General features: G+C 35.9%; 1 protein-coding gene across 11 annotated transcripts in view; it reads right to left on the reverse strand.

The window, feature by feature from the left end:
* Positions 1-3,582: 3,582 nt before the first annotated feature.
* Positions 3,583-27,432, reverse strand: part of LOC134542114 (uncharacterized) — a 127,536-nt gene continuing 103,686 nt past the window's right edge. For 9 of the 11 annotated variants that reach the window (XM_063386069.1, XM_063386068.1, XM_063386067.1 and 6 more), the window contains 4 exons: positions 26,973-27,082; positions 24,241-24,430; positions 15,771-16,013; positions 12,152-12,932 (listed from right to left, as the gene is read on the reverse strand). In XM_063386069.1, coding sequence (XP_063242139.1) covers positions 12,167-12,932; positions 15,771-16,013; positions 24,241-24,430; positions 26,973-27,082 — 1,309 coding nt within the window. In that variant the 3' untranslated portion in view covers positions 12,152-12,166. Of the gene's footprint in view, positions 3,809-6,495; positions 6,754-12,151; positions 12,933-15,770; positions 16,014-24,240; positions 24,431-26,972; positions 27,083-27,432 lie in introns of those variants that run through there. The other 2 variants (XM_063386075.1, XM_063386077.1) reach the window with 2 other exon arrangements.

Here is a 27,432-nt window from a genome sequence, read left to right on the forward strand (position 1 = left end):
CACGCTGAGTTGTAAGTGGGTCACTGGTGGGCGCACTGTTGCCAGATACACCGGATGACTCGACACAAACAGGTTTCTTGTTTGAGGAGACTTTTTTTACTACTTGACTGTATGAATTAACAGAATCAGTCTTAGAAGATAAGATCTGTTTGATCTGTTGCAGTTCATTTTTTATCTCTGCAGTTTCACTACGAGAGTCGATAAGAAGGGTTTTTAACACCATATTCTCACTTTTTAACTCGTCAAATTTCATACTGAGGGATTTCACGGCCGAATGGTGAAATCAAGAAGTTTTACCGTCCAAGCTTCACTAGATGATTTTTGCTTCGATGAACTTTCACTTGCTTTTTCAGATATTCCCGGCGAATTAGAAATCACTTTTTTAGTAGGCGATCTGAACATTTTAGTAACCGTGTCAGGAACTAATTCAATGATTGTATCATTATTATCGGGTAATGAAAACCCATGAAAGTCGGAAAGATTAAGCAGCAATGAATCAATTATGAGTGGAACTCGAACTTAACGATAGTGAAGAAATAATAACACATTAAAGCCGGGGAGCGCGCGCGCACGTCCGTCGGCTATGAACGCTCAGCCGTCACTGAATGCTCAGCCGTCACTGATGAACGCTCAGCCGTCACTATGAGCGCTCAGCCGTCACTGAACCATAGAACCATATTCAAGTTTTGATCTTCTCAGCCGTCACTGTGAGCGCTCAGCCGTCACTGAACCATAGAACCATATTCAAGTTTTGATCTTATTAGAGCTGTATAGAGGGAGAGAATAGAGTCAATATTAGAGGTGTTAAAGGTGATAAATTTAATTAGACCAAGTATTTTGTTAGATACCGAAGTAATGTTTTCAACGTGAAGATGAAAAAATAGTTTTTGATCCAGTAAAATTCCAAGGTCTTTGACATGTTGAGATTTTTTAATAGGTAAGTTATCAAGTTTGTATTCATATTGCAACGGGTAGGTTTTTCTAGAGAAGGTAATGATAGCAGTTTTTTCCATGTTTAGATTGACCAAATTATTTGTGCACCAATTTGCAATTTCTGTAATATCACATTGTAGTAGATAGCTGTCATGATATGAAGAGATTTTTCTATATATCTTTAAGTCATCGGCAAAAAGAGTGCCAACTGAGTTCTTTAATCCAGATATTATATCATCAATGTAGATATTGAAAAGTAAAGGAGATAGTGTGCCACCTTGAGGGATGCCAGAAGGAGTTGGGTGGAGATCTGAATTTATATTCTGTACTGAAACATAAAAGTTTCTGTTATTTAAATAGCTTGTTAACCATGATAAATATTTATCACTTAGCCCAATTTTGGAACATTTGCTTAGTAGTATTTGATGATTAACAGTGTCGAAAGCTTTAGCTAAATCAAAGTAACAAACATCTACTTGACCACGTGTAATGACTTCTGAATAAATAGGATTAAGAAAAGAGACCTAGTTTGTCATGGTTGTTTTACCTGTTCTGAACCCATGCTGTGAATCAGACAATCTATTATTTACATTAAACGCTAAGTGTTTAAATATTATTTTGTCAAAAATTTTGGCAAATCCATTTAACAGGGCTATAGGCCTATAATTTGAAACAATAGAAGTTTTGCCCTTTTTGTGTACAGGAATAACTTTGGCAATTTTCCATTTATCAGGGTAGATGCTATTTAGAATACTGAAATTATATATATGCTGTAAGAGAGGAGCAAGGATTAAGGAGCAACCTTTGATAATAAAATTTGGTATGTTATCAGGTCCTGTAGACAATGTAGATTTTACGGTTTTTATACTCCATAGGACTAAACTAATCGAGATATTAGACATTGGAATATTGTATGAACAACAAGGAGATATGTTTTGGTTATTTGTGTTATTTGAAGTAACATAGACACTTTAAAAATATTCAGCAAAGGAATTCGCAATTAAATAATTATTATCAGTAATTGAGTTATTAATTTTAATTGAAGGATGCTGGCTATAACCCTTTCTCATTATTTTAACATAATTCCAAAATTTTTTAGGGTTTTGCTTAATTTTATTGTTAATATTACAAAGCCAGTTTGTTTTATCCCTACACATAAGTGATTTAGTTTCCTTGCGGTAATCTGAGAATAATAAATAGTAAAAAGGATTCAGATTTCGTTTATATAATTTATGATAGTGCGATTTCTTCTTAAGAGATTTTATTAGTTGATTGGAATACCATAGGGGATATTTTGTAGCCTTTTTAATAGTAGTAGGTACATATAATTCTATGAGATCATTCATTGTACATGTTAAGTAGTCAACCATGGTATTTATATTTTTAGAATTGTATAAAATTGAACCAGTCATGGTCCCTAAGAGCATAACTGCTTTCCACAAAAATTCAACATTCAAAACACAAAAACTCAAACTCACCTACCAAAGTCTATAACATTACATGATGGAAACAGGAGGCAAGTTGTTGAGGTTAGAGATTTGAATTGCAAATTTTGTACATCAGAGTTTTGATTCAGTAAGGGTGACAGGTTATGACAAATGCGTTCGAGTATCTATTGCATCAAATTACAACTTTACACTTAACAATTTCAATAAAGTATGTGTTGGAGTAATAGTTGTAAAAAATTAAACATGGCATTTTTTACATCAGCAGTTTTGGAACAATGTTTGAACTCTACTAGATAAGTGTAAGCTAAATTTGTAACCATTAGCAGAAGATAAGAACTAGTCCATGTCCAACATTAGTCTGCTTTCCCAACAGTGGTATTCATGATATATTATTTTTGTTTATTTTGCATTCTCAAGTCTGGCATACACACACTCAAGCTGCCAGTATTGCATGAACAAAGAGTTTCAATTGTTTAGACTTTGTTAACTGTATTTCCTGGTGAAGAAGACAAGAACTTTATGCAACTTTGAAGATGATAAAGCTGCTGCATGTCCAAAATGACAGGTTGCCTTATGTGATGGTACTTACATCGCTCTTGCATGAAGTCTGCACACTTGGTGATACTTAAGCCGCTATTGCACAAGGGAGGGTGGGGAAGACTTATTTTTAGAATGAAATGACTAGCTTGAGCCAGTTGGCTACCCTTACATCCATACTTGCAACCTCCACATGTTGGGTTCGGCATCTTTGATGCAAATGAACCCCAGCCTCTCCTTCCTCCCTCTCTGTCCATCATGAATGTCAACTTATAAATATTCTTACCTGAGGGTGAAAACAGCAAAAGCAAACTCTTTTTTGTTAATATTTATCCTACACTCACATTATTCCCTCATAAAATGCCACCAAATATTTTTTTTTTTTTTTTTTGGATTTCAAGTTTGTGTTGCTTTCATGCCCAAAATCAAGTACTATTCTCAAGTCTTTTATGAAGATGCTATTTTTATTTTACAATTTTCATTAATGAGAAGTTTACCTCGATTTATATTACTCATCGTCTCATAAACTGGTAACTACAGTATTTGTTTCCATTTGTAAAAACTGTGTGCCCTTATGTAAAGCTACCATGTTTTCACATCAATGTTTGGATAGGTTGTGTTTGTTATTTTACGAATTTGTCTTTTAAATAAGTTTCTCATAACATTCATAGCAAATATAATTTGTCAAGGGGGTTGGTATGATGTATATACCATTAATTTTAACAAAAAAATATTTTTAATAAAAATATCTTTTTCTTACATATTTTACTTAAGTTATATGTATTACTGTTAAAGTAACTTAACAGCACTATTCACTCAAAAGTCTCATGAGCGCATAAATTACGATGCCAAATAGTATGATCTTCGTCACTGTGTGAGCTACATAAAACCTGAAACAAAAATGATATTAATTAATCATTATATAGTTACTAATCTAATGTTTAGAAATTATATTGTTACAGAAACATAAATAATATTACAAATGTTAATAGGACATGATACAACTTTTTGCCTTCTTTAAAAGATTAAAGTAATAATTTTGTTTATGAAACTTTTATATCATTAATATTGTAAGTATGATTTTGATGGAAATAAAATGTTTAGCCCAAAATTTGCCTTGCTCAATTTTTATGAAAAATAGATACAGTATGTAACAATAGTAGCATATATATTTTTGGTTTCTTTTGGGTAACCTATAAAAAATGAAAACAGTTTCATTATAGCAATTACATATATGTAACACTAGTAAAATATATATTTTTTTAGGTAATACCTAATTCTAATTTATAATAGCATTTAATTAAAATTATATACCCTTAAATATTAAGTACCACATAGAATTATAATTAATATTTTTAATAATTAACAATAGCAAATAATAATACAATAATAATTCCATTTCCGTATGTTTGTAACTATTGCTGTGTTTTGTTATTAATGTTATTAAGTCTATTGCTGTGCTTGTATTTGTGCCATCTTTGTATGAGTTGATGTGGACCAGGTGCTACATCCCTGCCATGAGCCAAATGCGACCCGCCAACACGTCTAATTCCCTACGCACATCAAATCTTGTGCCAGAGGTGTGCGTGTGCGTAGAGTCAGTGCCATTCACCCGTATCTGCTGTAATAACATATTTGTAAAACCAATAAATTTTTTTTTCCCCCTAGTGAATTGTGTCTAGCAGATGGAGTATCAAGCTCAAGACAGGCCTTTTCTTAGTTATATTTAAATAAATATTCAGGCAACCTGAACAATTGTGAGCCTAGGTGCACGTTTCCGAAGCCCGCCTTATTTGAACAAGGAAATATGTTTTACTGGAGGAATGAAGTGGACCTAAATGGACACCTTCCTGTGGCCATTGCACACAACCACAGTCCCCAGTCTCACCCGACCACCCCCTTCTAGGACTTCATCTTTATGCAATAACTGACCTGGTCGCATCCGTCCGTTAGAAACCTTTCTGTTTATCCTCGAGGCCTACTTCGAGTGGTAGACTGTTTTAAATAATTATATTTTTTTAAATTCTATTACGTATCTTTGACAATGAATTGTAAACCTAGCCAGGTTACACGGTGTCCTAGGCTACCCTTACAATTTTAACAGTTATGCTTTTCTTTAAGAAAATGCATATGTCAAGGGCAGTGTTGAATAAACCAACTAGTTGCCAAGTATCTCAGAGTATTACTTCCAACGACCAGGTGTTGGACGTTGTGAGAGAACCCACTGGCATGACATGGTGTAAGCACAGTGGGCCGGTTCCTGTGAGGATGCTGATTCAGGAGTTCGAGTCTTACCGCACCTGGGCGACGTCACGGACCTGAGTAAGGAACACCAGCTGGGTCCACACGCCCCTCCCATGTGGTGACGCCCTTGGTGAACGACCCACCTGTAATTCGCAGGAATAAACCTCCCCTTGATGTTGGAATATCAATCGAAGATCAACCCTAACATCAGTGTATTTATCTATTTGTACTGTTTTTAGGCATACAAAAATAAATAAAATAATAATGTTGAATATTAGCATACTTAGCATGATTCTTTCAATATGAAAATAAGATTTTATTTCTAAATCAGTGTTATCTATTGTTAGGAAACGCAGACAGGACCGCGACACGCACAAGGTTCGAAGCTGGTTGGCGGCCCCGCGCCGTCCATTGATATAAGGCATGCCACGATGGGCAGATTATAAGGGTCCCTGCTACCCACCCCCTCCGCTCCCCACGCTCCATCCCGCCTGGGGTTACTGTAACCTTTAGTGGCCTGGGAATTCCAGGCTTTCAGAAGCCACCGCGAGGAGTGGCATGAATAATCGTCACTGTTCTGGGTGTTTCGGGCGTCGGGTCGGCCCGGGGTAACGCGACACGTCACAGCTGCTCTCGCTCCTTCGAGAAGGACGCTACGGGTGTATAAGCAAAGACGCCGTGAGAGTTAGGAGAGATTCGTGAGTGAAGGAAAGTGCGACGACAGCGAATAGGGGTGACAGACCACCTCAAGAGCAGAGCGACAAGGGACGACAGGGATTGTGAGAGTGTGACTGAGTGGAGCGAAGCTGTATGTGTGAGGACAGGCGTGAGGTAAGGGGCAAATCACTGTTGAGCCTTGTTCCAGTGAGGAATGCGAACTGTGGAACTTGACAGACATTAAGTGACTTGTGTAAAAACATTTTTAAGTGAAAGTGATTGGTGATCAGACATTTTTTAAGTACATTTATTTATTAGTAATGTAAATATTAGTAATTAATAAAACTGTAATAAAACTTATTTGGGCTATCACTTACAAACCAATTCATTATACTCTTAACACTATTTTGGTACATAGATTCTTATGAGGAACCACCTCAGAAATTAAATATACTCCATCCTACTCATCCTAAATAAAAGCCTGACCACTTTTTAAAAAATTACTTAGATTATGTTCAATATAATTTATAATAAATACAATCACATAAATTTTTCAAATGTAATAAACAATAAAAATAACTTGAAAAAGATTATTAAATATGAATTTTGTTTCTGTGATTGTTCTGAATATAGATATGATTTTTTTTTGTGATAATATTTAAATGATATATCTTACTTTCTACGACGTGATTTAGCTTCATCCAGTGTATCCAATGTCTCATTCAATAGATATTTTCTAATTTCTGTAATGCAATTTTTAAGATAAATATTCCAATTTATAACTTTTGTGTCAAATGGAAACAAAACTTTGTCTTCAAGAGCAAGCTTATTGTAGAGATTCCTAGTATTTTTGCTGACAAATATCCAGTCCCGACTTGTAAAATAACGTGTCAGAAGTGCATGTTTCTGTATTTTCCTGTAAATTTTCAACAACCTGAAAAAATAAATAAATAAATAAATCAGCAGATATACCTGCACAGTTCTAAAAATTAATGATGTAGGAAAATTCAAGAAGATAACAATCAATAACATAAAATGGTAGGTATCACACTATATTACACTAAGTTATATACCAATGTAATTTATATTATTCAATTATTTAATTAAATTTTGTTCTGGAATAACAAAAGGATTTATTTTTGTTGTTATAATAGTGGTACACTTATTTGTAGTGTAAAATAAAAATAATTCTTTAACAGATGTATACAGGTACTATTGTATTTTATTTATGTGTGTATATTTACAAATGTGTAGATATTTGTATTAAATATATTTTTATTACATATACTACTCTCTCCATAACTAAATAGAAGTGATAATTAATGGCTAGAAAGCTTCTCTGTGGTTATGCAGTGGTGAATAAACACAACACAAAAGAAAATTTAACTTGTCCGAGTGAATAATACATAAACAAGAAAATTTTTTGGCTTAATTAAACTAATTACATTTGACGTCGTCCGACCGAAGGCCACCCTAAAGCCCGACCTGCAACCGCCAGTATTCAACCCCGCTAACGGAACGCGCCCCTAGCCATGGCCCACCCGAGTCAGGCGAGGCACCAGCAACCAAGGTAGAACCCGGCCCCCCCCTAAATAAACAGACCGTCATTTCAACCAACCACGTTTAAAAACAAACACAGATTATTAAACAGTATTGAATATTAATTTGAAGTTGGTTGACGAAAGTGCGACGTAGGAGTGCCCGGGCACTCACGTGTGTAATACGTCGATACGTGTGTGAGTGTTCCCCTGGCGGCCTTCTGCCTGAATTAGTCAATGAAACCATATGACATAATTATTCACCCCTCGTGTTACGTTATTACCTCCACCAGAGCAATCCGGCAAGAGACGAACAGTCGCTGGTGTGACGTAAAATTTAAATGAAATAATTTCTAAACATAATAACTTCAATTTGTAGAAGGGACGAATGATCTTGATTCAGCTTTAATAATTAACGTAAGAATTTAACGCCCTTAAATTCTATTATTAACATATCATATCAGAAACTAACGAAATGAGGTCAACCCTGGCGCGAGGGCCACCGAGCCTCGGCCGGGCGCCATGACATGACGCCAGTACAGCGCGACTCGTGGACCGGGGCGGACGCACGTCCCACGGAGAGACATCATCCTTTGTCCACACCGAGTTCACTTCTGGTAAATATAGTCACTTACTAAAACCTCTTTTTAAATACTCTCCGTGCGTACCCGGTCCAATTTTCGGTCCAGGACCTAATCCGGCCGCATAAATTCGAAACCCCCCCTGCACCACACTTGGTCCGCGGGGTAGGTTCAGCATCCGGCACGGGCCGTCTCCCGAGGAACAGAACTTTACTTAAGATCAGTCGCTCCGGCACTGACACCACCCCGCAAGGGAACTTTGAGCGAATTTAGCCGCGGTCCGCGCCCCACGACCGTGGACGCGAGCACCGCCTCGATACGTAGATTTACGGGATTGGCCGCCTCCAATCACCCTCACTCCTCATTTGAGTAACCAGGCTCAGAAACGCTTAGTGCCACGCTAATACGGAATATTTAGTGACTTTGTAACGCACCCTCGTGTAACATTTCTTTTGTAAACTTGTGCCACGTTTATTAAGTAACTTTCAGACTCAGTTGTGTGTAATTGTGTAGTTTTTTGTATCTTGTGACGTCACCTGTTGTACGACGTAGTGTGTAACCAACGGCGTTACACCTAGACCACAGTCGTCTGAATAAATGACGCACGTCATTTATTGTCTCAGCTCAGCGTATGATTATTTCACCCTACGATTCCCAACCACCGCCGAGTAGGGAATTCCTTAAACCCACGCAACATCGCCGACGGTCCTAGTGGGCCATGCAGGGCAATCGACCCCACGACCCACCTACCGACTAGCACCAGAGCTAGCCTGGCGCCCATCCGGACACATTACATTCACAGCCGCCACCCCCGCTAGGAACCGCACCGGGACTTGAGCCCGAGACCCCGGACGACGGCACATTTATAAGACACAAATAGAATTGACTATATTTTAACGAAACACCAAATTAATACTCCACAGATAAACTAAAGACCTAAATAAAACTTTTAAGAATGTGCATTATTTTACTTTCAAGTCACTCGGGGATTAAATAAATTAATGTTATCATGAGTGGCGTAGGTTACTATGGGTCAATAAAGCGTACCTTAGGATCGTTGACACAGGCACACTATAATTTATTTATTTATTTTATTTATTTATTTATTTGATTTGTTACTTGCCACACCAACAGCACAAGGCTCCAACGGTGGGCACAACATGTAAAACAAAAAAAACAAATACAGTGACAGAACAATACAATAAATTATAAGAACAAATAGTAGGACAAAAACAAAAACAAGACAACATAACATACAAATATCAATATGAGTTCTTAACTTCTAAAAATTACTTAAAATAACAAAAATGTTTCATGAGAGTAATAAATGTATAAGTACAGAACATATAATATTATGTAGATAAATACAGTTAGTATCCTTAGATTAATATATATGGTATTAAATAATTTAGGTAATAACATTAGAGCATAAAGATAGTTAATCTTTGGATGCCGAAAAAAAAATTTTTTTAACAAGTTTTTTCTCTCTGGTAGGTTGTGATTAACATACATATTAAAATTGTTAACAAGCCTATATATAATATCATTTGTATTATAAGTGTGCACAAAAAAGGTGGGTTACGGCTATTAAAAGAAGGAATTTTAATGCCAGTAACATCAAATATATGAGGACATATAAGATTACCATAATAACAATTGAAGACAAAAATTGCATCTAAGATCTTTCTTCTAGTTGATAATGAACCAAGGAGGGAATTTAAATCTATGTTATTGATGGTATTTAATTTTTTGTTAATATAGTCAGATACTTTAGATTGAATCCTGTCAAGCTTTTCAATATCAGTGTTATTGATGCTATTCCATATGATATAATAGAACCATATTCAAGTTTTGATCTTATTAGAGCTGTATAGAGGGAGAGAATAGAGTCAATATTGGAGGTGTTAAAGGTGATAAATTTAATTAGACCAAGTATTTTGTTAGATACCGAGATAATGTTTTCAATGTGAAGGTGAAAAAATAGTTTTTGATCCAGTAAAATTCCTAGGTCATTGACATGTTGAGATTTTTTAATAGGTGAGTTATCAAGTTTGTATTCATATTGCAATGGGTAGGTTTTTCCATGTTTAGATTGACCAAATTATTTGTGCACCAATTTGCAATTTCTGTAATATCACATTGTAGTAGATAGCTGTCATGATATGAAGAGATTTTTCTATATATCTTTAAATCATCAGCAAAAAGAGTGCCAACTGAGTTCTTTAATCCAGATATTATATCATCAATGTAGATATTGAAAAGTAAAGGAGATAGTGTGCCACCTTGAGGGACGCCAGAAGGAGTTGGGTGGAGATCTGAATTTATATTCTGTACTGAAACATAAAAGTTTCTGTTATTTAAATAGCTTGTTAACCATGATAAATATTTATCTCTTAGCCCAATTTTGGAACATTTGCTTAGTAGTATTTGATGATTAACAGTGTCGAAAGCTTTAGCTTAATCAAAGTAACAAACATCTACTTGACCACGTGTAATGACTGCTGAATAAATAGGATTAAGAAAGGAAACTAAGTTTGTCATGGTTGTTTTACCTGTTCTGAACCCATGCTGTGAATCAAACAATCTATTATTTACGTTAAACGCTAAGTGTTTAAATATTATTTTGTCAAAAATTTTGGCAAATCCATTTAACAGGACTATAGGCCTATAATTTGAAACAATAGAAGTTTTGCCCTTTTTGTGTACAGGAATAACCTTGGAAATTTTCCATTTATTAGGGTAGATGCTATTTAGAATACTGAAATTATATATATGCTGTAAGAGAGGAGCAAGGATTAAGGAGCAACCTTTGATAATAAAATTTGGTATGTTATCAGGTCCTGTGGACAATGTCGATTTTATGGTTTTTATACTCCATAGGACTAAACTAATCAAGATATTAGACATAGGAATATTGTATGAACAACAAGGAGATATGTTTTGGTTATTTGTGTTATTTGTAGTAACATAGACACTTGAAAAATATTCAGCAAAGGAATTCGCAATTAAATAATTATTATCCGTAATCGAGTTATTAATTTTAATTGAGGGATGCTGACTATAACCCTTTTTCATTATTTTAACAAAATTCCAAAATTTTTTAGGGTTTTGCATAATTTTATTGTTAATATTACAAAGCCAGTTTGTTTTATCGCTACACATAATTGATTTAGTTTCGTTGCGGTAATCTGAGAATAATAAATAGTAAAAAGGATTCAGATTTTGTTTATATAATTTAATGATAGTGCGATTTCTTCTTAAGAGTTTTTATTAGTTGGTTGGAATACCATAGGGGATATTTTGTAGCCTTTTTAATAGTAGTAGGTACATATAATTCTATAAAATCATTCATTGTACACGTTAAGTAGTCAACCATGGTATTTATATTATTAAAATTGTATAAAATTGACCAGTCATGGTCCCTAAGAGCAATAAAAAGGCCGAGATAGTCACCAATCTTATAGTTTTTATATGGAGACAATGTATTATTGTTTATTGACATATCATCAAATTGGAAGTTTATCTCTAATGCAGGATGAAAACTATCTTCTTTAACTAGTGGTTCCAGAGCTTTGCTAACCAGACATGATTCAATATTAGTGAGACATAGGTCCAAGAGTTGGGCCAAAGGTTGAGTTTGATTAAGCTCAATTAAAACTCTTGATGATACAAAGTTGATTAATGATCTGGCTTTCGACTTAATATTTGAATGAACTATATTTTGGGTATGCAATTGAGGCCAGTCAATGCCTGGAACATTAAAATCACCAATTATTAATAAAGAGACTGAATTCACAAACTTATCTTCAAGGGCTTCAAAGTATGAAGTGTAAGCTGAAGGAGTTGTTTGAGGGGGAATATAAATATTCCCAATGATTAAATGTTTATCATGTGTTTTTATATTTATCCAGACAGCTTCTATTCCTGGATAATCATATTCATGCGTAGATGTTACATTTTTGAATTTATGTTTATTAACAGCAGTCAGGACACCACCACCTCTACTCTTCAAAGTTAATATAGGGTCCCTATCAGATCTGTAAATAAGGTAATTATTGTTGAAATAATGAGAATTCAGACTATTATCAGTGAACCAAGTTTCAGTTAGACATACTAAATCATTATCACTACGCGAGATGTTTTCAAAAAATTCAATTGCTTTGGTTCTCAAACCTCTTACCTTCTGATAAAATAAAATAAACTCCTCATTTTTAAGTTTCACACTGAACTAGTGAGAAGCCCCTCCAGGCACTAAGGCAGAAGTAGGAGCAGATGTAGGCTTAGAAATATCAGTAGAATTAGTTGCGATGTTGCAGGTAGAGGTGTTTAGTTCCTCGGTAGTGGATGAGTTGCTCAAGATTTGCTCTGGGTGTAATTTACCAAAGAAGGGGCTTATTAGGCAGCCGCTGGGCCAAAACACAATGTTATTAATTCGACTGAAGTCCTCTTCTAAAACCTGAACATGGAAGGAGGCATATGAATTGAATTTAGTTTTCATCTTCGTTACTTTAATATGATCTAAGTTCAGTTCACTTGAAATGTATTCTACAATTTCTTGTTCTTGTACACTTGGGTCGAAACGAGTCACAAAAAGAGCTTTCATTCTTTTGGGTGCTGGTTTGGGTAACATTTTAAGTGTGGAAATGTTAAGAATTCCAATTTTCATAGGTGTTTTCTTCATTTCCGTTGAGCGTTTAATGTCACTGGTATCTCTTGTGTTGGACTTGCGCCTGTGTTCCACTAACGTGAATGGTGTACTGTCGACACGTTCTTTGTCATTGTCTCTCATGACGCAGCGTGATTCCTGCTGACTGTTAAGTAGGTCACGCGGCTGGCTGCGGTTTCCCGTGTCCCGTTGAGAAATTACACGTTCCGCTGTCTTGTGATTGGAAGAATTCTTAATTACTTGACTATAAGTTGCATTATGGTCTTTACCTGATGATAAATTTTCCTTGATTTGTATCATTTCTTGCTTAATTTTGACAGTTTCTTCTCTGGAATCAAGGAGTAGCATTTTTAGCACAAGGTTCTCACTTTTTAGTTCATCTACTTTGACACTTAGAGAATTCACTAGATTATATAGAGCTTCCATATTTATTTGATCTGACTTTAATGCCAAAATACCGCCTCTGCGGCAATTCTTGAAACAATTCTTGTGAATCCGGTAGGCCACACAGTGCATACGTGTTGTGCACCTATAATTTATGGCCGCACAAAGATTTTACACCATGTTTGTTTCCCCGGGGGCAAGTCCCAATGGAGAAACCCAGCATTCACAAGCTGGGCCCCAAAAACCTTCTTTTCCCCAGAATCCTCAGCGCTGGGCACCTCGAAACGGCCATGTCACTGAGAAACTCTGGCCAATCACAAACAGCCATTTCAAAACTGTCTTTAAAAATTCAAAATAAAAGTTTGTCTTTGAAAATGTTCAATGGCAATGTCTTGAAATGTGTGCCAAATAATATATAGCACACATAAACATGTCTCGTTAACTGTAAACACCAAAACAGAAGCTGCAAGTTACCTAGCGACGGTATCGGAAAAACGTAAACAAACCAGCGGCAATATAATTTCAGCAGCTCTATACCACTGCATCAGTACAGTATTTATTCTTAATTTTCATAAAGTTACATTCATTTAAAATCTATTTTGCCAGAAGGTATTGCTTAACAAATGTGCTGAATTTAGTACCTTTTACTGTAGAAGCTAATGTGGTATTGCTAAGACCAGCATTGAATGTAGGTTTAGAGAATTAAATATTAAATTAAAACAGCCCTTAAATTTAAAATTAGGTTAGCCATAAAACCCAGTGGCGTTGCTATACTCTAGTTTTTTTAATGCCCCACTTTACCAGACTCTCACTATTGCAATTAAAACAATTATAGCGTTGGTGCAGTTTTCATTAGCAGAAATCATAATATTTTGCATGATCATGGTTTACTGAATACTTATGTCCTAGCGAAATGTTTGCCAAAAAGATTAGTAATATTTACTTTATCATAAAGTAACAGATTTGAATTATCCGATGACAATCTATAATGGTTTTACAAATTTAAATAGGTTGCCAGTGAAACAAATTTAAAGCCAAATATAATACAGAATAATCCCTATCACTACAATCACACATTGAATAAGAATTGTTAGATATTTGTTTTTGCAACTTTGAAAACAAAGCTAGGTACAAATTATTACAGGATGGTAGACATCTTCATTAACCAGTAGGTCCACCTACTTGACAACCTCTTCTGTGTGGAAATTAGAAAAGACCACATATAATACCTTTTGTATATGTAAGGGTGAAATTTATATGTTCCAGGAGAAATATTGTTTCTAGAAGCCTTATCTTACCGTAATTTTTTTGTATTATTACTTGTCCAGTTTACATGTGGCACATCAAAGTCACCAACCACAATCATGTGGTTTGAGTTTTGTTGCTTCATTTTACGTCTAAGAATATAAGCATTCGTTATAGTCTAAAAAAGAATACTGAGGAGGCAGACAAATATTACCAATAAATATTTTTATTAGTGTTAGTAATCATAATTCTACCCAGATGGTTTCAATTTTATTTTTGTGTATAGTATGCAGAAATATTTGAGGGTTAATAGCTACTTCCACAACAGAGAAAGAGGGAGGTGATATAATAATGTCTATCTGTGAGTAAAACTTAATAGGTACTTTTTTTGGGAAATGAGAAACTAAACAATTAATATAAAGCCAAGTCAACAACTCAAACGTACGTGCGTGTGTGCATGTGTGTATGCCTATCATATTTTTATGGACTCGGTAACTGCCGTAATTTTTCGCAAATCACTTCCCAAACTGATAGATAAAATAGAATAGTGGAAAATCTTGGTACAGTTCATTGATGGGCAAGATCTGACCAAAGAATTGGGAAGATTTTTTGGAAACCAGAAAAATTGCTTTAGCTCCCATAATCTGAAATATATCACACATATTTGTAAATATTATAACTCGCCTAAATAAAGTTTTGATACAACCAATTATAACTGAAAGGGGTGGAAAAAACAATTCTTGAAAGAAAAAACAAAATCATAACTCCCTTTGTAGGCACACCATTGAATCCAATTGAATTGTTTGTAAATATTGTATAATTTTTATCTAAAATGTTTTTCTGGAACAATTTTTGATAAGACAAACTATTGAAGCAAGAGAATGAAAAAAATCAGGGGTAGGACAAAAATTTCATAACTTCCTTTGTAGGCACACCATCAAACCCTTCAAATTGATTGTAAATGTTAGAACTTTTATCGCAAACTTTTGGCTGAAACAATTTTTGATAAGATGAGCCATTGTTGCAAACAGCCAGACCTCTGGAACCAGGCCCGCTTTCAGTGTTGGGCATGGCCAACACCACCGGTCAATCATTGACCAAATTATTTTTTTCTGAACCTTAAATAATATTTCAATATTTAATCCATATCTCTTCAAGTGTTTAAGTATGTGTAATCCAGACCAATATTGAGCTAGTTGAAGGTCTCGATTATGACAAAATACCAGAAGAAAAAAAATGTTTTATAACAAGAAACAAAAACATAATATAAATAGAAAACATAAAAGTATACATTCAAAGTACCAGTTGTACATACATGATAAAATTAATTTTTTATGTAAACAAGGATAGTTCACCATTTTTTCTATAGTATTTACCATAAATGAGTATGTGTGTTCTTTTTTAAGTTACCCATAAGTCTATAAATTATGTAATTTATATTTTAAAGCATTCATACTAAAGACTTTAAGGTTTTTTACATACAAGCTACAATTAGGTTTTTTTTTATTAACTAAAATAGTTAGAGCACGCTACTCACATGGGCTTCTTCCCCTTGAGGCGAAGCACCAGGTCCAGTAGACACCCCGGCAGGAAGTGCAGGAAGAAGGCCAGGGACATGTAGACGTAGAAGTTCTTGATGAGGTAGTAGAACGGGTACCATACAGTTCTTTTGAATGGATATTTTTTTTCATATTTATCCAGCACATTGCAGAATTCTTTTAATAATGTTGGGTTATCTTCTGATGTTGTTATATTATATATAGGAATGACATCTTGCAACCTATGTGCAGAACATAAAAAAAAACTGTTTTTACAGTTTTATTAACATAATAATTGATTGATTTTAATTATTAAAATAATAACAATAATGCCAATTTGCCATATTTATTTTGCTATTTGAATTGTTTTGGAATCATCACTGTTGTTACGATTACCCAATACCATTTTAATTTTAAATCCAAAATAGGATAGTAATTGTTTCTCCAGGCAACACAGTATGGAAACTCAAAGAAGACCCGACCCTTGTTTCTATTGTGGTTTGGAAATATATACTGGCAAGGGGCTCGTGAGAATACCGGTAGTTCACACTTCAATATTTTTTGGTGTAAGGCATCACACTACGCAATTTAACAGGCACAGATGCTACGTCTATACAAAGTTGTGCCAACTCTCCCATGTAATAAGGTGAAAATTTGATGAGTAATTTCCATAATAATTTTTTTTAAGTGCACCACACTAAAGCAAATGGTTCATAACTGTACCAATTATTGCCTGAAGTCATGTGACCAGTTTAGGTGAGAGACTATATGGTCGGCCGACCCGAAGTGATGCAGAGAGAGCAGCAGTGACACATCAGTTCTCTCCGGTTGGGCGAAACCATCTGGGGGAGGGGGGGGGGGGACGCGCTCTTTGGCGCTAGTGTTGCACCGGTCACGTGATCACTAATACATGTGTTCACACCTAATGATGTGTAACATAAGTACAAGAATTTAATACAAAAACAAAATAATCAAACAAAGCCCTTCATCAATAAAACATTTATATTAAATGCCCAGGTGTGTTGAAATATAAAAACTGGTCATGTCGGAGAATTATGTGTGGCAGTCCTGAATAAATTCAACTCTCTCACTACAGGATTTAATTTAAGAAAACTTATAATAATATAAGAAATATGGTACATGAAAAAGAATAAAATGCTTAATTATGTAATGAGAATAAATAATTTAGCTCAAAAGTGTCTGCTGGGTTGTTCAAGATGAGTGGCTGAACCACTTAGCACCGCCAGGATGCGAGGTGCTGTTCGAACCTCCACCAGACTGAGACTGGTGACACAATGGTCTGGCCTGAGAAGGGCTTGCTTGAACTATGTCATAACGTTATAATAATTACTACTTTCCTCATTTTTTTAAGAATTGATAAATTATGTGTGGATACACCACAAAAATGACATTGCTTTGTAGAAAAAGTATTAATGCCAGGCACAGCAAACACCAAAAATATTGTGTTTTAGACTCAGGTATATTATTTTTTATAGTCATACTATGCACCACATATCTGAAAGCCTGATCGCCTCAAGGAACAGATGTGTCGCTGTCAAATGTAGGACCACAGCTCATTGAGATGGTGGAAAGAGCATGAAAACAAGACCAGCAACTTATAAAACTTTGATAGCAGTGACAAATTTGTACGTTATGCCTCTCGGGCTTGCAGATCGAGATATGTGGTGCGCAGTTTAAGTTGGCACATTATGCTACAGGTAATAATTTTAATTTTTAGGGCTTAGGACCTGCCATAATGTTGAGCACGTAATGAGGGTCCCAGTGGTCCTGAGCCCACTATGATTTTGGAGGTCCTGTTGCCTTAAGCCTTTGTGCACAGCCGTGTGATGTAAAGCCCTTTCTTTATCTTTATTTTGAGCATTCAACATGTCACTATATAATCATATAGAGTGAAGTGATACGGTGGTTAAGACACTGGATTCGCATTCTGGAGGATAGTGTTTCAAAATATTGGTTCTTCGTAATTTTTTAAAATCACTCCAACCAAATGCTGGAATGTTTAATTTCTATAGACCATAGCTGTATCCTCCAGTAAACTTAATTTATTTCAGTTGGTGTTACTGTTTCTAATGCCTTGTTATTGATGAGAAAAAACCCAACAAAACAATTTTAAAAAATTAGGCAGTATTTTTTTAACAGTGTGCACAACTGTTATCATTTTCCCCTGCACTTTTGTTTGAAACCTGACTGGGGGTCAATGGACCGAAGTTTGATGATGAGGTCGAGCCTGTTTCTGGTTCTCTGGATGAGTCCACCGCCCAGAATGTTAAAGAACTTTCTTCTACAATCCACTAACTATGGAACAATCCGCGGACGTGGTATAAGCAAGGCCTGCGCAGACTGTCCCGACACACAATCGCCAACAAGTCACGTGATGTTGCTCATGGTCCGCAACCCACCGACATCTTACCAACACCCAACTACAAGCTACGTCACTTCGCCATTACGTCACAATGGGACGTAACTACGTCAGTCGAGCATGCGACCAGGAGTTCGCTGATGTTGCCATCGATGCACAGCAAGGGAACGAGTGGACCAGAGGTGAGTGCAGCTCGCTGGCGACTGGAAGCGTGCCCGGCATTGACGAGGTTGCTCGGGTTTCAGACAACGCAACGCGAGTGGAACTCACTGGCGACGTCATGGGACAAGTGCCACTGCCGAGGAGCCACTAGTACTGAACGATGTGAGCCCAAGGTGCCCCTGAAGCAGCGCGGTGTGGTCAACAATCTGAGGACCACCACTAGGACTACGAAAACACTTGAGGCGAGTAACGCAACCTAGGATACACCGATGTTTCGGGCGGAAGTTAATTCGCCTGGATGCAACACAATGGTCGCAGAGATCGGCCATGTGAACTAATGTGATAGTCTAGGTCAGAGTTTGGAAAATAGTTTGGACCGAAGAAAGAGAGAGAGTGCGTTCCCTAATTATTTTGATCATTGCTAGTCTTAATATAGTTGTTAGTGTCATAAGCAATTATTTCCACATGTTTTTCCTCTTAATTTACAATCACACGAGTGTCGTAAAGTGTTATGTAATTTTTTAACTAGGCTTGCTAAATAATGTATAATTGTTGTTTATATTAACTACACCCTCTTCTGTAAATCTATAACCCAGTTTCTAAAACACATCTCAACACGACCGTCAGTACACTGGGCATAGTGGAAATCTATTTGACTAGTTTGTACCTAAGTGTATGTGCGCATGATGACAAAGTATGAAATATCAATTGCAAGTTGCCACCAAAAGCTTTTAGTTTGAAGTACTTAAATAAAATAATATGTGCCAAACTCTCCCCTGAAAATTGCCTGGATGAAAATATGGTAATCACAATGATGTGTCAAGGACAGAATCATTCTTTTAGACCTGGGTATATTTTTTGAACTATTTATACAGTATTATAATTTATGTTGATTTTGTAGCTTTCTTTTTAGTATGTACTTTGTTTTAAACCCCATCTGTCCCTGAGTCCTGGTTGAGCTAAGTACACACAATTAGCATACCTATCTTTAATAGTGATTGTTAACAAATTGAAACAAAATTAACTGTGTACGGCAGGTTTTGAAAAACTACATTTAACATTTGAGCGTAAATAACCATTAATTTGAAGCAACACTCTATAGATAATGTTCGTTCTTGGTGGCTACATAAATTGAATGAAAGTGTCTGAATAGTGAAGTGTTATTGGTGATCATAATGGAAAGCTATCAATACAATACTGACATCAACCAGGGGCCCAAAACGACCCACCATTTCTTTTCTCCCCTTCCCCCACAAAACACTTCTTTTGCCGATCCTTACGCATGCATGGTGAATATGTGATGTATTTAAAAATAGTGTGCCAGTACCCACCTCCCCCATCCTCCCCAGGTGAATGACATAAGAACAGGGCAACGTATCCCAAAATAAAAGTAATTCATACTGTAAGGTTTTTACTTGTATGCTCTAAAGTGTTAGGTTTTCAACAGACATTTTTAAAATGACAAGAAAAACTTTTTGGATGTTACATAAGTAATTTTTGGAGAACTTGAGCACATCTGAGGGAAAGCCAAGTGCTCACAAAGCTGAGGTATTTTAATTTATTGTGTTGATCTTTTTATTTAAAGTATATGATGTAATTAGCAAGAGGGTTTAAATAAAAGTACAGTAAAACCTTTTTGTTGCGACCCCATTTATTGCGACCACCTCTCTATTACAACCCAATTTCAAGGAACCGTGAAAAATTGCCGAAAATCCGAAGAAAAACGGACAGAAAATAAGTTTCTTGTGGTGAGTAGTGTGTTACTGCGTTTATCTTGCCCAGTGCTGTACTGCCGTAGGCAGCGCATATCTAAAAATAGATACCACTTCCTGTCGACCGCTGTCAGCGCTTAACAACCCCCATTCCACGTCCCTTTGCCGGCAGGGTGCAGATAAAGGTTTTTGTGGCAAAGTGTTTACGTTTAGCTTTTTGCGAGTGTCTAGTGTGGTACGCAGTTAAGGCAAAGCTACCTGCTGCATTTCTCTTGATTTTGATTACTATCGGTTGACAATACACAACGACCGACTGGATGCATGCCCGCCGCGATGTTTATTTTGACAGCTCAAGCAATTATCTTTTCCCGTGGGTTGATAGAGAAAGGTCGCTTCACCCAGCATAAATAAAAAAATGGCTACGCCACTTATTGCCCACGCAGGAAACACACTAGCTGCTGTCTGTCTCCCTCGCATTTATCTTTCTTCTAACATTCCACGTCTCACCTCTCGCGCGAGCAATAACGAAGCGACCACGCATTGGGCCGTTTTATGCTTTGTTTGGTGACAGCAGCTTGATTTTATTAGGTATATTCCTTTTCATAGGACCCTTGCTATTAAAATAAATTTATATTTAAGTTTGAAAGCTTGTAAATTCCTTGCCAGAGATGACTGAACTCGAACTTGGTGTGAAAAGTGACATATTTTGACCCCTATCTCACCGCTTTAGTACCCCATTCATAATAGCCCAATTTTACAGAAGAAGGGAGGGTGAAAAGAGCATTTTCTCACTGAAGGTTTTTCAAAGGAGAGCGAAGTTGGGGTGTTATAAGGGAGGACACTAGATGGTTTGTGTGTCTGGGAGGGATGAGCTAGCCTTGAAGAATGTTAACGAGAGGAGGGAGGGGTGAGCTTATGCGTCATGAAGCCGCTGCCGCCAGCCAGCCGGGCGAGCTTCGTGTGCGCCCACTTGCGTTGCAGCACCTACAGCTGCCATATTTTTAAAGGAAATGTCCCATTATTTTTCTGTTATTCTTACATGAATATTATTGGAAGTATTAAAGCCGACACAAAAATACGCTGTGTGTTAAAATTAACAGATTTTAATGATATTTTATTTTGTTTTTCTTTTCTTTTTTGATTTTCACATTTTGGTCAAAATGTCCAATTTTTTGACGGTTCCCGAGAATGTATTCGTAAAATCACTGCTTCGTTAAATCCGGGGTTCGTGACATCAGGGTTCTAGTGTATTTAACTACAGAAAGCAGAAAACGTACATGTAAACTAACACATATTTTCTTTAGAGGTGGCCTGTAGGGCGACGGACTTGTCATGAAGGTTGAAGTGGGTTTAAAGCAAAGCCGTCTAGCATTGTGAGTGACAGCATCCTGCCATTGTACGGCTGGTTAGCGAGTAGCAGTTTGGGAGGGGGGGGGGGGGGGGGGGGGTTGAAATGAACTGAAAATTTCGGAAAACATCTATTACGACCCCCCCCCCCCCTCTATTACGACCCTATTCCTGGGAACTGTGAGGGGTCGTTTAAGAGAGGTTTGACTGTACAATATTATGTATTAACTCCGTGTTGCCCATGACATGCTTTTGAATTCATCCCAATGGTCATGGTCGCCATCCGGAGCAAGCGAAAATGCTAACTGTGACGCTTTTCTGTTTAGGACCGGCCATGTGACGTGGTCCGGACGCCTTACTTGTACGACAGCATGCCAGACGACTTTTTACGTGTCTAAATTGTTGTACAGCGATTATTAATATATTTTAAATAATGTTGGAGATAAACAATACAGTAAATATTAACTGATGTTCTTCGATCATCACTAGTGCAAAGGGATTAAAAAGTAGGAGGTTTTTAGTTTTGAATATATGTATCTCTTATTTACTAGTGGAGGTGTGTCTTTATTATACTGCCAACATTTGGATTAATTTTCACTAGTAAAAAATACTTTGAAAGCTTATCTTTCTATAATTGCTGTCTAAACAAGGAGTGGCCAAATTAAATTATTTGGCAAAGACTAAGGTGTTTGTGTATTAGAAAACAATGCATTCAACAGGGACTACGAAGGTAGTTTCAAATAAGAATATTTAATTAATCCAGGAGCCTAATTAAGGTACACAATACACAATAGAACATTTCATACAAAGTACAAAGATAATACTGACAGGTGAAATACCATTATCATGTTTTTAGAAGTTATGCTGTCCGTGAACATTAAGACATATAAATTTAGGTACATAAAAAAAAACAATCCAGCGAAATACGCAATGATATTTGACAAATCTTAAAGGGATACACACGAATAATTACGCCTAATGTAGACGAGCATTACAAATATCAAGGCCATGAACATTCTTCAACGCAAGTAACACCCGCATAACTGGAGTATGATCCCTGTACAGACCATTAAAAGGGCCGTTATATCAACCAACACAATTACAAGGCTTACGCGACAGAAACAGGATAGTAAATACTTTAAACGTATGGTAAAAATGCATGAACCAAAAAAATATTACTTGCGATAAAGTTTACATACTAATAAATAACATCATTATTATCAATATCATTATCGACTTCTCGAGGGAGAACAGTTTTGAGTAACCAATTAATATAAATTAGTAAATGTATGAAAAGGCAAACGACAGAAAATTAAATCTAAATATAATTTTTCTGAGGTGGCAGCGGAAAGAGAATTTATACTAGATAGCAAAAACAATAGTTAAAATTTGCGGATTACATTAAGGCAAGGGCCACCGCCTCACTCACAAGATATGACACTTACATAGCTTCCCCCCCCCCCCCCCCCCCCCCTACGAGGTCGCTCTCACACATCGTTGATAAAGAAAACTCTACATGAAGACTACATGCTCATAACTAACTAGATCGCCCGAATAAAACCCTGACGGCTGCTTATATTGAATCGGCGCGGCACAGCGCGTATGAGCCAACCCCGAGAGGGGAGGCGAGGAGAAACAACACAACACTAAGAGGGGGAAGGAGGGAGGGAAAGATGCGCCGACGCCCGCGGCGAAGCGCGAAGTTTGAAGGCAGTGGACCTGACCGCTGCAACTTGAAAACATCTTCAGATTTACAACACTGTGCAATATGACATACTATCACCAAAAACGAATTACTTCTAACAAATTTTTTTACTTATAAAACTACATAAATACTGGGAATACCACTACTACTGCTATTCTCCACTGATTAACTCTGATAGAAACAAAGAATGATAATACAGCAGTGTGAATTTAAGGATATGCTTTCCTTTAGTAGTATTACTTCAGTTATGGAATTTAAACATACACAACATACATACCCAGTTCAATTCATATACATACACATTACATAAGATAATACAAAAACACTATTTACATAAAATTATCAGAACCAATTTCATTGATTAAAGGATTTGGTGAAATCACTCATTATCATTAAGTTCTAGCTCGTAATTATGCTGGACACGAATCAAATACTTCAGCAAAAAATATTTTCAAGTAAGAACTATTAACAACTTCTCTCTTGACAAGTATGTTTTGGACACTAAGAACACAAAATATCTCCAAAGATAATAAAAGATAAATAACTGTATTAAATCACAAATAAAGATAACCAATCCATGTGAAGCAATCCTTGTATGTGCTACATTAGTTTGGTTAAGATAACAGTAACCTCATTCGTCAGGGTTCGAAATAATTCCTTTGAGCTGAAGTGTCATGATGTAGAAAGCAATCCCAGCACCCATTAATTATCACTACATCAGTCCACAGTTATTGACGTACGTAAGTCCCCAAAAACAGCTCTTAAGCCTTGTCAAGCCTTAAAATGTGATAAGCAGCTGAACAGTAAGCCACTGCTTAATACTTGAAAAACCAATATAGTGGGACACAATCACATTTGTCTTAAAGGATGAGATTTACAATAGTACTAAATTATTTATTACTAAATAATTTTAAAGTATAAAGTTTCCCAAAAATGTATTAAAATATAGTGCAGTCAAATATATATATATTTTTTTATTTAACAGATTCAATGAACAACTGAGCATGGAAACAAAAAGACAAGTGCACCTTGCCACCTTTAATATGAAGAAATTAGTTTGAGAAACAAAAGCAACTATTATATTTTCTGTAACTACAACTTTTCTGTTGGAAGCTGATAGAGGAAAAGGAAAGAATCAATCATAAATCCCAGTTCTGCCTTACCTTGAATTTCCAGCCAGAGCAGATGCTATTATACAGTTGGTGACCAGATCTGCTGGGATAGTATCGAATAATGCGTCTCCATTGGAGTAGCTCACACGTAAAATTCCACAGCCGATCCCGACAGCAATTGAAATTGCTCCGTACATGTTGTCTATCCACCCAATGATAGGTTCCTCAAGTGTTTGAATCACTGCCAACATTTTTTAAAATATTAATTCCTCTGAAATAATTACGTGAATTACTAAACATAACATGATTATTAAATTACTGTGTCTGCACAGAACTTTCATTCTGAGCTACATTTATAATGTAGCTCGATCACACCATTGCCTCAGTCAACCATAATTTGACTATGACCACATTAAAAAAAAAAAACTTAAATATTATTCTTCTGTCTTTTCTGGCTTTTGCTTTGGCTTTCTAGTGACTAATACTTTGATGTGCACCCTATGCATTGACCGTAGCCCATCAGTTTGTTCGCTGAGTAACCCTAATAACTAATTATCATAAGAGGCGCTGGGGTGTATCAATGAGTCACCGACTGCCTGGCAGGAGGTTGCGACAAGTACATGCAGCAGATAAGCTCTCCAGTAGAGTCTGAGCAGCCTCCTTGCTCTACACGCATAGTACTTTGTGTATCATGGAAGTTGAAACTTCCTGATGCCCCAGTGAGGAACATCCTGTTCCCAATCTTTTTGTTTTCCCATTCATTTCATTGGGATATAATCTTCTCTCTTCATCATTCCACTGTCTTGTTTGGCAGTCCAGTTCCCACCATCCTTTATGTCGGTACCATATCAGTCTTAGTATCCAAAACTCCTTAAATCTCAGTCCACTACTGTGAACTTCCCCTTATTTTATCATCACACTTATGCTCGTCTAAATACTTTACGTGCACTTTTTAAGTCTGTCCGATTTCTTTGCAGTAAAATGATTTTAGTTTAACCTTTTTGCTCCATAAACTTGACTTTGTACCATTGTTCTAGAAATATTTCTTTTTTTTGTACTGTAGTTGGAAGGCCACCTTAGTTCTACTTCCTTATCTTAACATTTTGTTCACTTCTATTTCCTAGATCCCTTCGTTCCCAAATTGCAGCTCTAGATTACTTAATTTCTTCTAGACTCATTATTATTTCTTCTGTTTATTCATGACAGCAGGTGTGGGCCACATTGGACTGGGAGTCCACCTTGAGTTATGACCACGGTATGTAGCAGACGACACGGCCTTGCTTTTCTACAAGAGACGATGGCTTGGAACACGATTGCTTAGCCGTGTAACAAATCAAAATTTTAGTACAGGCACATAATTCCAGTATAAGTTTGTCATGGAATTTAGTGAGTCAAAAGTGTTGTGTGGTTCGCGAAGTTGGAGTGTGGCTAAGAAATTATAAATACGTTTTTACTAATTTTTAATAACATCGTCCATAAAGTGGAGCCCTGGCAAAAAAAAAAATTCCTCTGCTATTTAACGGCAATGCAGTGCGACTACTATGTTGATTTATGCAGTGTTGGTTGCCATCTTCTGGACTGAAAGTTTCGCCTGAGTTTTGGAAACTACAAATATATCTTACACTCACATTATTTTAAAGAATTTTACATTAAATTTCTTTTTTGAGTTTTGTTTTATTTGTGTATTCGCTCGTTACAAAGGTAAAATGTTACACATCTCTGGCAAGTTAAGACACGCTCTCTTTTTTCTTGTACGTAATTATATAAATAATCTTTAATATTTTTTTAATTAAATTATATTCTAACATGTTAAACACAAAATATACCTAGTTATTTAGTAAAAATAATGTGACATTTTCTAGTCATGGAAAGGGTTTAGATCATATCATCCCAAAATCCTATTTTCTCGTTTTTTGATATCATTCAGATTATGAGTCAACTCTTGGGTCTACAGACATCATTTCTTGCTAGTTTTAAAGCTAAATTGATTTGCTACAACTTCACTTCTGACAATTTTCGTAGTAGTATCAGTCAGTATGTTCACCAATATATGGCTCAAAATGTGACTCAAAACTTAAAATTCCACTTTATGTAAAACATGACCAATTTTTGAAGAAAAAAATTATGGGAAGGACAGAGCTGCATTCAAGCTCAAATTGTGGCACATTAAGTCTCCTTTAAAAACGGTAAGAGTGAGTTTTTCACTACCACATATACAATTGAAATTATAAGCAAAAAAAAAAAGTACACTTAAATTTCTCTGATTTTTTTTGTGTATATCTCAAAACACACCAGGACATTTTATTGGATAACTCCATATTTGAATTCAGTACCCTAAACACATTAGAAATAATAATAAAACCGACAACTAAAATTTTTGCAACATAAAATTACCATTTTATTGTATTACAATAGCAATATTGTGATTGTGAATATTATTTTTTCTTTTTTTGGCATAAATAAAATGTTTAAATCTATACATGCCTTAATGTATTTATACCTCTGTCCATTTTCAATTTGTTGGTAGTATTTCCAACAACTTATATCAATAGTCTGAATAATGAACATCTATCTGCATATTTTTTTATCTCCCTAAACGACAAGTACTTTTTTGTACAATGAAAACCATTGTATTATACTGGAAGCATTTGGTTGTGTGGCGTGGTTTTGAAGAGCATTGTATTGTAATAGTACTCAGCCGCACTGAATATTCTTTCAATATTATAAGATATTATTGATAAATTAGTTGTATAATTACAATAATTGAATTGTATTCATCTCACCCATTGATGGTCTGACAATAGCTATCGGCAAACCATTTCCCTTGGTGAAGATGGTATTTTCCGAAATTGCTTTGGAAAATGTGTATGTGTTTGGCCATGGGTAAATAATCCTGAAATAATACACATAAATGAAAGAGCCACTTCAGCACTGACAAGAGGGGACAAGAGGGGTGAAGATTATGTAAAAATTCAAAGTGATACTTTTTCAGTGGTGCTTGCTTAAGAAAACACAAAACATTCAACTTTGTGGAGGATTGTGCATTTTATACCATGCTAAAAACATTAATAATTCCTAAGACACAAAATATCTTAAAACATGAATGATGTCAGAGAAGTCTCATGCCATTCTGATGACTACGTGCAACTAACAGTGAGGTATGTAAGTTTACACAAAATTAAAATTAAAGTACAGGATAATGCTGAAGTAGTTAAAATATTGTGGGAGTAGATAAGTTCAACT

Source organism: Bacillus rossius, assembly GCF_032445375.1.
Source record: "Bacillus rossius redtenbacheri isolate Brsri chromosome 4 unlocalized genomic scaffold, Brsri_v3 Brsri_v3_scf4_2, whole genome shotgun sequence".
NCBI lineage: Eukaryota > Metazoa > Arthropoda > Insecta > Phasmatodea > Bacillidae > Bacillus > Bacillus rossius.